General features: G+C 42.1%; 2 protein-coding genes across 2 annotated transcripts; one reads left to right on the plus strand and one right to left on the minus strand.

Moving 5' to 3' along the window:
- Positions 1–3,514: 3,514 nt before the first annotated feature.
- Positions 3,515–5,141, plus strand: LOC121980558 (transcription factor MYB62-like). Its single transcript, XM_042532651.1, has 3 exons — positions 3,515–4,115; positions 4,212–4,341; positions 4,409–5,141. The coding sequence occupies exons 1-3, from the start codon at positions 3,962–3,964 to the stop codon at positions 4,998–5,000; spliced, it is 876 nt and encodes a 291-aa protein (XP_042388585.1). The 5' UTR covers positions 3,515–3,961; the 3' UTR covers positions 5,001–5,141.
- Positions 5,142–8,542: 3,401 nt separating this feature from the next.
- Positions 8,543–13,586, minus strand: LOC121980565 (mannose-6-phosphate isomerase 1-like). Its single transcript, XM_042532662.1, has 5 exons — positions 13,117–13,586; positions 12,411–12,578; positions 11,853–12,065; positions 9,785–10,051; positions 8,543–8,998 (listed from the first exon to the last, which is right to left on the minus strand). Exons 1-5 carry the CDS (start codon positions 13,408–13,410, stop codon positions 8,681–8,683), a joined length of 1,260 nt encoding a protein of 419 aa, XP_042388596.1. The 5' UTR covers positions 13,411–13,586; the 3' UTR covers positions 8,543–8,680.

Here is a 13,586-nt window from a genome sequence, read left to right on the forward strand (position 1 = left end):
CACGCTCTACTACTAGTCGGTTGGGTTACCCCTAGTCAGGGGCTCGCCTCACTCGCCGCTCTACCCGACACTCATCACACTTGCTTCTCTCGCTGCTCTGCCTGGCACTCTCCATTCGTGTTTTCGCTGATCGCTGTTGCTCGGTCGGCACTCACTGCTCACTCATCGCTCTGTCCGGCACTCACCATACTTGCCTCACTCATCACTTTGCCCGACACTCATCACACTCGCTCTACTTGCCGCTCTGCCCGACACTCATCGTTCGTGACTCACTTGTCGCTATGCCCGGCACTCACCATTCGTGTCTCAATCATCGTTATGCCCGACACTCACCACTCTTGCTTCACTTGCCGCTTTGCCCGGAACTCGTCCCTCGCATCTCACTCATCGCTTTTCCCCGCATTTGTTGCTCGGTCAATACCCACTTTCCTCCTTGTTTGGCATTTGCATAAGCTCCTGATTGTTCTGCTCCCGTTCGCGCTCCATCCACAGGCTTTGCTCGCGTTCGTGCCCGATCCACAGGCTTTGCTCTCAATCGCTTTCAGTCTCTCGGGATCCACGCCCGACTCGGCTCACAGAGCCTTTGCTCCCATTCACGCTCGATCCACGGGATCTGCTCCCATTCTCATTTGGTCTCAGGTTCCGTGTCTATCTAGCACAGAGGCTTTGTGCTCACTTGGCATTCTTTCGATCACCTGGTTGGCCTTCTCTTAGACAACCGATCAGTATCGCTTGGCTATCTGCTCGGTTGTTCGCTTTGTACTGGTCAGCATTTTTCTCAGTTATGCGGTCCATACCGTGCGCCCATCGTCTTTCCACTCGCTCGACATTCTCCCGAGTGCTCGGTCGACATTTCTTTGATCTCTCGGCACTACTTGGTCTCTTTTGTTCCGTTTATACACATGCTCAGCATCCTTCCTTTCGATGGGCATTCGCTAGGTACCATTCGGACGTTCGATCAAATTCTCTCGGTCGGCTTGCCAGACTCACCCAAAAGTGAGTTATAAGTGAGTAAGGTTCTCGTGGCCAACGACCTTTCGGTCGGGCACAATGACCAGCCGACTGGATTCTCTCCTTGATCAGGGGCTGGTCCCAGTTGTCGTTCTATTTGACGCTCATAGCCTGGTCGACATTTATATTTAGTGACTCACTAGTTGTTCCTCCTTGCACTCATCATCCGCGTCTCATTCGTCGCTCTGCCATGCACCCATTGCTTGTGTCTCACTCGTCTCTTTGCCCTGCATTCATCGCTCGATCGACACTTATTTTTTACTTCTCGCTCGACATTTGCATAATCGTCTGATCGCTCTGCTTAGCATCGCCCGACCGTCTTCTTGATATCACTCATTCTCCCTCAGCATTCGATCGATAGCTTACATGTCATATGTTTTATACTGTTTCTTACGTCGCTCAGCTCAACATTCCATACGTCGTTCAGATTGACACACTTTTATTCGATCAATCACACCTTAAGCATTCACTCGATCGCCTGCTCGGCTTTCCATCCCCCGTTCAGCTCGGCATCGCCACAGCTACTTGTTCGACGTTATGTGACAAGCCTCGTGATATGACTCTGCATTCCGTAGCGATTATGTTTTTCATTTGGCTGGGTCTAGTCAGTTGGACTTGCGCCTCCTTCGACTAGACTTGAAGGGGAGGCTTGTGATGTGGATATGATTTAGGGACAGAGGAGGAACTAGAAGAAGGGGGAGGGTATTTTGGTCATTTGACTGCAGCACCTCTTTTTAGGTTACTGTTCATGCGTGGAGAAGAAGGGGGTGTTTTCCTTCTTTGTGGATTTCTCCGCCGCCACCAGCACTATAACGTCGGAGGACCTCCGCCGCCACCAGCACTATGACGTCGAAGGACCTCCGTCGCGACCACGAATCGGAAGAAGAGTTTCTTCTTCGCTTCTTCCGCCACCAGAGGAGATGACATTTTCTTCCTTGCTCCACGCCACCGCAATCGAGGAAAAACGACATCGCCGCTGCCGTTACCTTCTCCCTCATCGCAGGCGAGCCACCCTCCCCTCCTTTGCTTTTCCTCTCCTCCCGTCAGCAAAGGCCTCTAGCCGACTCTGGTCTTGAGGCAAGCCACCGCCCTCCTCGCATCGACCACTGCTTGATGCCGCCTCGCCGCTCGCCACTGGTCGTCCCCTCACGCAGTCAGCTTGGTTTACCTTCTCCGTCGTCGCCTTCTTCCTCTCTCTCCGCAACCAGCCCCAGCAGTCGATGCGGCAATCACCTTTGCTCTCTCCCGGTAGAGGACTGGCACACAGCCTCTCTTCCCTAAGGGAAGAGGCTCTTCTATCGGCAACCATGCAAGTCCGGCAAGGCCAGCTCCGCCGGTATCCCCTGGCCTTACCTATCTCTCACGCAGCCATCTCCAACGACAGCCAATCGCAGGCGTCGGCCAACCCGTGGCCTCGGCCGACCTCACAACGTCACTACCGCTGCTGGTAGCCCCGTAGCTAGATCCGATCGTCCTGTACCCTTGCCTGTAGGTCCGACGTCGATCCCACCCTTGATTCGCGCCGTCACATGCTGTTGATGGGATCCAACCTCTCCCGAGCTACCGTCGTAGTGCACCTTGCTATCGTATTCTGGCCTTCGTGACGATATCATATCCCGACTTTCGTGACGATATCATATCCCGGCTAGCGTGTCGTATCTCCCGGCCTGCGTGCCGCTGTCACATCCTGGCCTGTGTGCCGATGTCCTATCTTGATCTGTGTGCTAGTGTCCTATCTTGACCTGCGTATCAATATTATATCCCACCCTACGTGCCAATGTCATAACCCAGTTTGCGTGTCGTCTTCCAATCGGATCCAAGTCGTTCTCGGCTAGGTGCCATTAGATCCATCTTTTTATCCTGCTCAGAGTTATCTACTCTTCCGGGTCACAACAACTCGAGCAGCGTCCCATCCGAGAGCGGCCCCCTGAGCCAAGGTACGTTCTCGTACTCACTCTCCATTCATTTTATTATTCTAGTATTAGTCTGTTACTTATATATTCATTGGATTTGTCTCAAACTTCAAGGTGTCAGAGACCGGGACAACCCGGTCGTTGGCTGCAGGTAGCGTTGACTAGAAGACTTATGACGACTTGATCAATGTAAAAGTCATCTCAGCATACCCCCTTGGGAACATCGCGACTCCATCAACATTTCATTCATCTTATGTAATGATCCCTTTAACTCAGATTTCGAACAGATCAACGCACCAGAGTCAAAAGATTCATCTTGATCCACTTCTTGTAGCTCTGTTTGCTTGTTGAGCGCGGAGATGAACGATTCATTCTCCTTGGGTCTTCAATTTGAAGGGCGACTCGAGCACCAAACCGTGCATTGAACATCTTCAAGGAGATGATTCTACGGTTTGATTCCCACCGAGTACTGATTCCACGACAAAACAATTCCAGCTACAATCCAAAGAGAACCAAAACCTCATCTCATGATCATTATAAATTCCATCGTTTAATTTCCTTTCTCCTCCCTGGCGAACCGCATTGGCTATAACCCAATTCTCCCTCGACACCCGGCTTCCCCTCCCCAGGCCTCCCATCATTATCCCAACTCTGGAAACTGCAAGTTTTTGACCGGACTCCAAAAATTCCTTCCTTCTCAATTCAACGCCAATAGGTATCGCACACCTTCTTGTAGCTAGCTAGCTAGCTAGCTAGCTAGCCATTTAGCCTGCCATGCCACTTCTACCCTAAGCCTACTAAAATTCCTTCCCTATATAACTTGTAAACTCAGCCTTCTCTCCTATTGATTATATGACTCTCTTTCTCTCGATTTTGTTCTTTTTCTCATTCGCATAGCCGCCTGCGCGCTGATGATAAATCCCTGGCCAGACCTACACACACGCATAACTAATTAGGGAGCCTTTTTAGCTATCTACGAGCTAGTTGCAGCTGCGGATGCAGCTACAGCTACAGCTACAGCTACGGCAAGAATAATAATGTCCGGTAAAAGTAGTTCATCATCCATCATTCAATGTCAGGAGATGGAGCTACGACGACGAGGCCCCTGGACTCTAGAGGAGGACAATCTCCTCATCCACTACATTGCCTGCCACGGCGAAGGTCGCTGGAATCTCCTCGCTAGGTCCTCAGGTCAAGTGACACTCAACCTAAGTTCCTAGCTAATACCTGCAAATTTCCTCTCCTGATATATATATAATCTGTTTATATATATATTACTATATATAGGGCTGAAGAGAACCGGCAAGAGCTGCCGTCTCCGGTGGTTGAATTATCTTAAGCCGGACATAAAGCGCGGCAATCTCTCCCCTGAGGAGCAACTGTTGATCCTCGAACTCCACTCTAAGTGGGGCAACAGGTAGCTGATCGATGTGAATTATTGTATATTTATATATGCAGTTGCTTTGTTAACTCTCTCTCTGCAGATGGTCGCGGATCGCGCAGTATTTACCAGGGAGAACCGACAACGAGATCAAGAACTACTGGCGGACGCGGGTGCAGAAGCAGGCGCGGCAGCTGCGGGTCGACGCCAACAGCAGCGTCTTCCACGACGCCGTCCGCTGCTACTGGATGCCGCGGCTGCTGGAGAAGACCTCCGCCGCCACCGCCGCTCACTCTTTGCAGTATTCCTCACCGGGCCCACCCGATCCTCCTCCTCCTCCTCCTCCTCCTCCTCCTCAGTTTTTTCCTCATCAAGAATCAACCTCCCAGTCATCCCGCAACCGCGACGACTCCCAACTGATCATGATCCCTAGCTTGCCCCAATTCGCCTGCAGCATTCAGCACGAGCTCGACCCGTTTCAAAGTAATTATACGCATGGCTATGGATCGGAACCCACCACGGCCACGTCAGACACTGTCAGCTTTGATCCGGCCTTCAATAATTACACCGGCTGCAAAACTAATGCCCATGAGGAAAGCGTTTGGGATGTGGATGAACTCTATGGCATGTTGAGAGGCTACATGGAATATAAGGTAGAAGAAGATCACTCCCTCCGTTGGAACTTTGGAGATTAGTTAATCAATAGGTATAATTAGTGTAACTCGAGTCCTTAATTGTGATCTAGTGTGATTGTCACGAACATATATATATATATATATATATATATATATATATGATTTTATTCTATTTTTGAAGACAAATTTTCTTGCTAGCTAGCTCCATCGATGCTAAGTCAATCATGAAAACCAACAACATGCACTTGATGTGCCAGCCAGTGATCATGCAACAGTGCAGTGCACCTTCAAACATGTAGTTGGATTAAAAGCGAATATGTAAAGGGTATGGAGCACGTGAGAAGAACGTGAACGTCGTAGAGCTTTGATTCGAAGGGTTTCTTTTCTATCCAATTCTTTCGAACCCACCATAAATCGAATTTTAGTGTTTTGACTGACATGCCATGCATGCATATATATTTGGTTTATTTGAATTTGAAAGACAAACTAATCGAAAGAATTTCCATGTCCTAAACTTGTTTGAATTTAGGGTTATGTTATTACTAAATGACTAAATGCTAATCTAACAAAAACCATGATTTTGAGATTATCTGAAGGAACTAAAAGCAACCAATCGAGTGGATTTGGTTTGTAGCTGTTGAAATGAGTTAATATACTGACAAAAAATAATAAATTGAGTTCTGATTTGACTAATACTCTAGTTGATTAAATCAATATCATCTATGGATCGCTCTCTTTTTTTCATATAAAAAAAAATCTTAATGTAATTGAGCATGTGCTAATCTTGAATGCTTGTCATGTTAATGTGACATATGGAAGTAGATGAAGAAAAAAAAAATGAAAGAGTAAATATATTGACAGTGAACGTTAGATGACAAGATACAAATGTCAAATAGAATGACTTGTGATGTGTACTTATAATAAATAAGAATTATTAGCAATGAAAGCTTTTAAGCTTTTATGCCATTTCTAAAGGTACATTTAACTCTTAAAATTAGAGCCTTTTTTTTTTAAGTCTGGCCAAATTAGGATAGGATGTGATGCAATAAGTTGGAGAATCAAACTAATCAAAATCTTTACTAAAGAATGTTAAAGATTAAATTAGGAGTCTTCGCATGAATACATGTAAAATAGCATTTAGATTGAAACCTACTCTTTTCTTAGATGTATAGGTCTGATGATTCAGGAGTTTTACATTGAGCCCCTTGAATTTAGAGAAAATAGAAGAAGAAAAATATGGAGTCACTTTAAGACTACACTTAGCAAGTGGAGGTGCATGCACTTTGATGAGAAAAAAGAAAAGTTTTCAAAAAGCAAGTGGAGATCGATAGCGTGCATAGCCATTCTAAATAAATTTTAAAAAAATGAACACATTATATAAAAGAGAATAACAACTTTTTCTTTCATTTCAGGCTTTCATTGTCAAGTAGACGCGTGAAGAGACTAAACTCTTAAGAGAGGCCACATTCATGTAGCGTCGTCAATTAGTACGTATAGGTGAGGCAACTAGGAGAGATTCCCACCTATCTGGAAGGAATAGGTATCCATGTAAGTCAATTATCTCCTTAGGCCTTAGCCACCTCAAGTAACTACTGCACGTGTATGTAGCTAGCTGAGGCCTCAATAACTATGTTTTTGTACTTTGTTACGGACCATGGATAATTTAGGAGAGAGTTTTAATCACTGCTGCAGCCTTGGCAGGAGACAGATAAATGTGCAGTAGGTCGACTGTTCATGTATCTATTGTCGAATCCAGCTCTTTTTCTTATTTTTTTGGTATTGAGTCTCACTGGAGGACACAGTAGCAAAGTGGGGATCACTCATCTAGAGCTCATAGATCTTGTAGGCTTTCGTGTCGCACTGATTGGTGGAAGATAGATTTATTCTGAAGCTGTCTTTTTCGAAAAAAACAATTGCAGAATGGAAGATGAGATGAGAGTATTCTATTCAAAGTGGAAAATTTTGATGACAAACGCTAAAGTTAAAAAAAAATGATGGATTTTTTTTTTGCTTTGCCGCTTTTTAATTGACCCTTTAGAGTTTTATAGAAATATGCTAATTTATCCAGAGCTTGCATAGTGAACTTAGTTATCGAGGAGGATAAGGAACACGTGATGAACGTGTTTTCCCGAGTCATCGTATTGACCTGCTAACTAAATGTACTGGAGGGAGTCAGAGTGAAAGATGGCGAGATGGCGATCTGCCATGTTGAAGATGTTCTTCCAGGATCCTGGTGATAAGACTGCACAGTTGTGGGACTGTTAGTGTTAAACACGGGGCACACGCAATCTGGCCAGGAGATGTTAGCCATGTATGCAGGAGAGGCCTTTGTTATTTCAGTTTGACAAATGCGAAACTTTTGACCACCTTTCGGGAAATAAAAAATAAAAAAAAGTCGAGGCCATCGCGCGCGCACGCCATAGGAATTGCTTCCAGCAATAGAATTCTTCGCAAGTGAGATGAACATTGTGAGATTTGTTGTAGGTGTAAAGCTGAATGAGTCACTCTGACTCAGAAGGTTGGAATGATAGACATTCGATGAGCTGCAAAGGTTTACATTATGTGACCTTTACAGTTGGTAACTGGAGGAAAAATAAACACGAGTCGTAATTCAATCGAGTCATACAGGTCATAATACTACTTGTCCTCTTCCTTGTTTGCTTCTGTTGATTTCTAAGTATTCAGAGGTTGGAACTGTCAAGGAAATAAGGCTGCCATCAAACTTTCAAGGAAGAAACAGAAAGGTCAATTTCTTAGCTTAAGAAGTCGTACTAATTTCCGTAATTGCTAGTCCAACTTATGTGGGCATAATTTGTTCTTTAATTCATTGACCGGCAGATCGAGGAAGAAGGATAAAATGGAGTGTTGCCAGAAGGTGAGTCCATGTGTTCAGAAGGGAACAATGTTAGCAGCCTGTCGCATGGAAGAGATAGATATCGATTTGGATGAGGGAAGTAGGTAAGTTGGCCCTAAGAATAGAACTCTACCTACCATTACCAAATGTAGGCTCTTGATTTTTGACACTTGGACTCCTTAGCTACCTCTTAATTTTGCCCTGTTCATGCATTGAAAATTCAAATATCAATATCAATATATATATATATATATATATAGACAACATTTGAATCTGCAGATCATGTCATGTCAGATACTCAGACTTCAGGTTTAATTAGCACAGCTCGCTTGCTAAGAAGTGCATTGTCCCCTAAGCCTCCTTATAAGGGGGACTACGAATGTGAAAAATGTTAAAGAGCTAAAATATGCACCCTAAGGCGCCGATTGAGGTTTTTTTTAGTCCCAGCGTGGTCCAAACAATCAGTTGTATGTTTAGGAAGGAAGTCAACTAGCAGTGTGCACCATTTCGGCCGAGTTAAGACCGCGTCATCCAAACTGAGTTCTCTTAGACCAACCACAATACTCGGCCTTACTAGATCAATCAGGCCTCTCTACCTGCTATCGTCTTTTGGCGAAAGACACATTTTGGATATGCACTAAATTAAAGGCAGCTCGGGCAGACCATACGTCAAAGGTGTAATGTAGGAAAAATAATCTTCAGGAGGAGTTACAGCAAAAGATTAACAAGTAAATAAATGTGTAAAACATTCTTCTGAAGATGGATAAAGCAACTATCAATTGTCTGTCTCTTATACATCTTATTGAAATTTGAATATATATATATTTACTGAATAGAATTGGATATCAGAACGTTTAACCTTGCAGTAAAAAAAATGAAGAATACACTAACCAAAAATCCTGCTGTTCACTCCAGAACGATACAAATGAATAGGTTTGTCAGTGGCAGCACTTAGATGAATCTCATTGTGAGCGGGCACAAAATACACATCTCCCTCCATGACCCGTTCTTCATCTGTAGAACCTGTCTGCAGTCGGCCTTCTCCAGTCACAATGATGAAAATGGATGGTCCCGGTATGGGAGAAAAAACAACGGACTCTTTTGATGGAAGAATGCAACAATCAACTTCAAACTCGTCGAATGGTGGTGTGTACCGTGTGATAAAAGGGTTTAGTTGAATCCCTCGAAGAATTTGAGGAAAGGCCTGTACAAGTTGAGACAAGTTTTCACCAGCTTAGTAAACAGGTAATAAGATGAGAGCTCAAACAATGATTATAGAGAAGAGGAAAGTTACTCATCCTTAATACTTGAGTTATACTAAACTTATTAGCCAAAAAAGAAACAGTGATATTCCAAGGTGATTGGCTATAGTCGTTCCAAATGGGCAGGAAACTTAAGGTCTTGCCAGTTCCTGGTTTTTGGGTTGAATGGCTCAAGAGTTAGGTTCAGTGGGGTGTCCTCCATTACCAGTTCGGACTCAGATTATCTGTTGAACAGGCTGCTTAGGTGCAGGTTCAAGAACACTGAAGATAATAATAAGCATCATTCACCATACAAATTAGCAGTTAGGAAGTCAACAGCACGCACAAAGTTCCTCCAATTTATTCACGAAATTATAGCATTACCAAACATTCATTTATATAATGGTATTGATTCTTCTAAATGGAATATAGAAACAGAGCACGCTGGACTAACCCCTTACCCACCCAGATCCACCTATTCTGAATAAGGTTAAGATAGTAACATAAAATACTTGAGACTGAAGCATTAGCTACCAACAAATAATAATTGGAAAGCCAAACCCTCTCTTTCTCTAGGATTCATAAAAAAATATTGTTAACCATAATGCATCACCAAAACCATTGGTTGGAACATATTTTCCTAAGAGGAAGAGCAAATAATACAATTAGTTATGCATTAAAAAACTAGATATTAGCTTCACATAATACAAATAATTTCATGAAAAAAAATGGTTTAGAAATTAACACACCTGTTTGTATGTGAGCATTGAACAAAGTGTTGGAACATCTATGTACTTAGGTGTCAGTCCAGCTCGCACAACATTATCTGATGCAGCCATACACTCAATGCATTCACCTGATATATAGGCATGGGGTTCATTTGGACCAATATATAGGGCTTCACCTGGGCTGAGCTTCACATAATTAAGGAAAAAGGCTGCCAGAACACCAACATCAGCGTGATATTGCTTCTCCAGAAGTAGTGCTAGTTGTTCTCTCTCTGATAACCTCCTAATCTAAGTGAGGTAAAATAACTATCAAAACATCAAACAGTAAGAAAAACAAATAGATTATTTGCATTGCACATTAACTCAACACAGAAATACAACAGCCGGCCAATGCTTTAGGTTGGTTGCCTAACGGATGTTTTCAACAATTAAAACAATTAAGGCTGATGCTTCTCAGGTTTTGGCATAGTCTTAGAGTTAGTTGTAGGATGTGATGCAAGGTGACTTCCACAAAACTTAGATATGTTGTGCCTTGCCTACACTAAAAACTCAAGAATTCAGAAGGAATTACTCTTACTCTCTAATCTGCCTTGGCCCATCCTCCATTTAGACATCAACTGCTACGAGTAGAATTGAAATAGCACTGTACAAGATTGTATAAGCAATGAGATTGATGACCCTTTTCACCTAATAGGAGTCGGAAAATATTAGGCTCAATTGAATGAATTCATGTTCACAGGACCTCTTAATCTGATTCAGTCAGATAGCAGAAGTGGCTTCACGTTTACTTAGTCAGAAATGAGAAGAGAAAAAAAAACTAGAGTAAATAATATATAAGCCCTCAAAACTTCCTTGAAAGAATGGCTTTCTCTTGAAGAATCTCTGTTAGTTTTTGGTTAATTTTAGAAGATTTCATTACAATGCAAGCCAACAAACCCCATAAATGACAACTGGACTCAAGCAACATGATTCAATGTAGAATTTAACTCACACAATAAAACCAGTAACACTCTGCAAAACAAGAAGGTAAAGAAAAGCTTGTACAACATGACATCACAGCATATCAAGGAATCTTGATAAAAAGAAAAAGAAAAAATTAAGGTAGACAAAATTTTCTTGGAAATAGTGGCTAACAAACATAGCAATCTGTATATTCAGATAACATTGTATGTGGCATGCGCTAATATGCATGCCTTCTTTGCCACTTACAACAGGTAAAAACATTAAACTATTACACGGAAGAGTCTAAGTACTCAATCTAACAAATTATATTCGTCATAATTGGAGGCAAAGCAAAATTTGCCACAAGATCAACAAATGGCATTCTTGATTACTATTTTGATATATTGTGCTCATTCAAACTATTGTTTGTATGAGAACTCAAATTTGAGATTTGAGTTCAGATACTGTTCCTTCAAAGGTGTTAGTTAGGTGTTTCTACTAATTCCAGATAATTCACAAGAAATGAAAGCTATGAGAAATAAATTTGCTCACAGCTAATATATTTTAAGAGAAATAAATTTCAATAGAGTTGCAGAAATTTTAGAAGAAAATGGTACACCTTTGCAACATTAACAGAAATAATATTAGGAAAACTGATCGATCAAAAATATTGAAAGTGCAAACAGATATGATTAGCAATAAGTAATAACACTCAAATGCTCGAACAGCATACAAGGATAACAGTATTTAGATAACTAAAAAGGAATAAAATTTAATGTGCCAGGCAAATTGAACTCATGTGACAAAGTACTGATTATCAAATATACTATTAACAATTTCATTCTATAATCCTTCTAATCAGACACTTAGACATGCACCTGAAATACTTCAAAAATCAATTCAAGTAGATGATAGAAAAGCTTTTACTGGCAAAAGAAGAAAAAATAACAGAAAAGTTCATCAACTTGACAGTTTCTATTTTGGCAAATTTAATAGAGGTTTTTCATTCTTAGTTATTAGATCAAAGAACAAAGTGGCATACATGTCAGTGTCCTCTAGATTCAGAATTTTTATAAGAGAATAACAAACGTTAAATTTCAGATTTTTTTTATATGTGAACAAACTCTACATAAATAGACCAGTTTACCTTATTTTCTGCTTCTAAGCGATTTTTTAGTTTAGAAACCAGTGCCAAGATTGCATCTTTATTTGCTGACATAAGCTTCGTGAAGACAGACTGAATAACAGCTTTTGCATTCACATAGCCATTTAGCTCTCTCATGCATATAATTTTGTTTGTTTCATCATTACCAACCAGCTTTGCAATTTCAGGCACGCCGATAAGGACATCCTTGAGTTCCTATACAAATACAAGAAAACCAAGAATCAAAATCAATCTATTGCATGATTATCTTAAACAAGATAATCAAGAATCAACAACAACAACAACCAAGCCTTATTCCACTAGGTGGGGTCGGCTACAAGATAATCAAGAATAAAAATCAATTATTGCTTGATTATCTTAAAATTGAATCATACATATAAACTAGAGTAGCAAAGATGGCAAATACATACAATAATATAAAGAACTTGTTATTTAATCAGATAAAAGCTAAACACATAAAATAGAAATACAACTGGAGTATATGAGAACAAGAGAAACAGAAGGCAATCAGGAGATCAACTGAAAGAATACTTAATGTACCTCCATGCTGACAAAACCACATAGCGCTTTGAACTCTGTCAAAGCAATCGCCATCTCTGGCTTATGGTTTGGGTCCTTGTAAACATTTGGTCGCATCCTATGAAGCATCCTTGCAAGCTCCTTATCTGGGTGCGCTTGTATGGACAATGCTGAAGCCACCGACAATATCTACTCAAAATACAAGAACAAGTAAAATTTAGCATAACTTAATATCCCAAGGAATATCAAAAACCTACCTCAACAAAATACAAATTTTAACAGCTTGTTTTGAAGCGTCTAGTTTTATAAAATTGGAATTCTGTTTCTAATATTCTACTATATTTTAGCCATAGGTGAAAAAAGCAAGGATAAAATTGTATTATTTCAAATATTCAAGATTGCAATTTTGATTTAGACAATTGTAAGACTTGTGCTTCAGAATTCATGAGAGTAAAAAATATATAATATACATAGTGCACAATGTTTTATACCAAACATAAAAAATGAAATCACGATTCACAAATTCCCACTTAATCAGAACTAGAATTCTTAAAACTCCTTCGCTAACAAGGAATTGGAAATTCAACAACAATTGACTGAAAACAAATTGTAAGCCTTCGACAGCACACAACTGTAGAGAAGCACAAACCAATACACTGGGAACAAGCTGTGTAAAACCAATTCAAAGCGAAAGATGCAGAAATGCCAATTAATGGAGGAGAAGCACCTTGAACAAGAAAGGCAGGTCCGTTCCCCATTTCGCCACGACCTTATCTCCCAGAGCACCAGGGTTCTCCCGAATCCACTTCTTAAGTGTAACTTCCTCCGAATCCGAGCCAGCAAAGGAAGGTCCCGACTCGTGCGTGCCCATCCAGAACTCTGCGTAAGGGCGAGACGGATCGATCTGGGCGCCGGAGTTCCGCTCGAACAGACGCGCCACCGTCGAATCCTCCCCGCGGCGTCCCCAATCGTAGTTCTGGACCGAGCACCGAAGCCGCAACGGCCTCAGCGGCGCCTCCATTGCCTCCGGGGAGAACGGAACCCCTATGAGGAGGAGGGATGCAGGTTGGGGCTCTTCGTCGACGAACGCGGGCGTCGGTGTGCGGGGGGCTTTTAAAGCAGAGAGGGAAACAGAGATTGGAGACTAGAGCGGTGGATGCGGATTGGATGCCCTGGGCTATCGGTAGCCGGGGCAGA

This window comes from Zingiber officinale, chromosome 1B, assembly GCF_018446385.1.
Source record: "Zingiber officinale cultivar Zhangliang chromosome 1B, Zo_v1.1, whole genome shotgun sequence".
Classification (NCBI taxonomy): domain Eukaryota; kingdom Viridiplantae; phylum Streptophyta; class Magnoliopsida; order Zingiberales; family Zingiberaceae; genus Zingiber; species Zingiber officinale.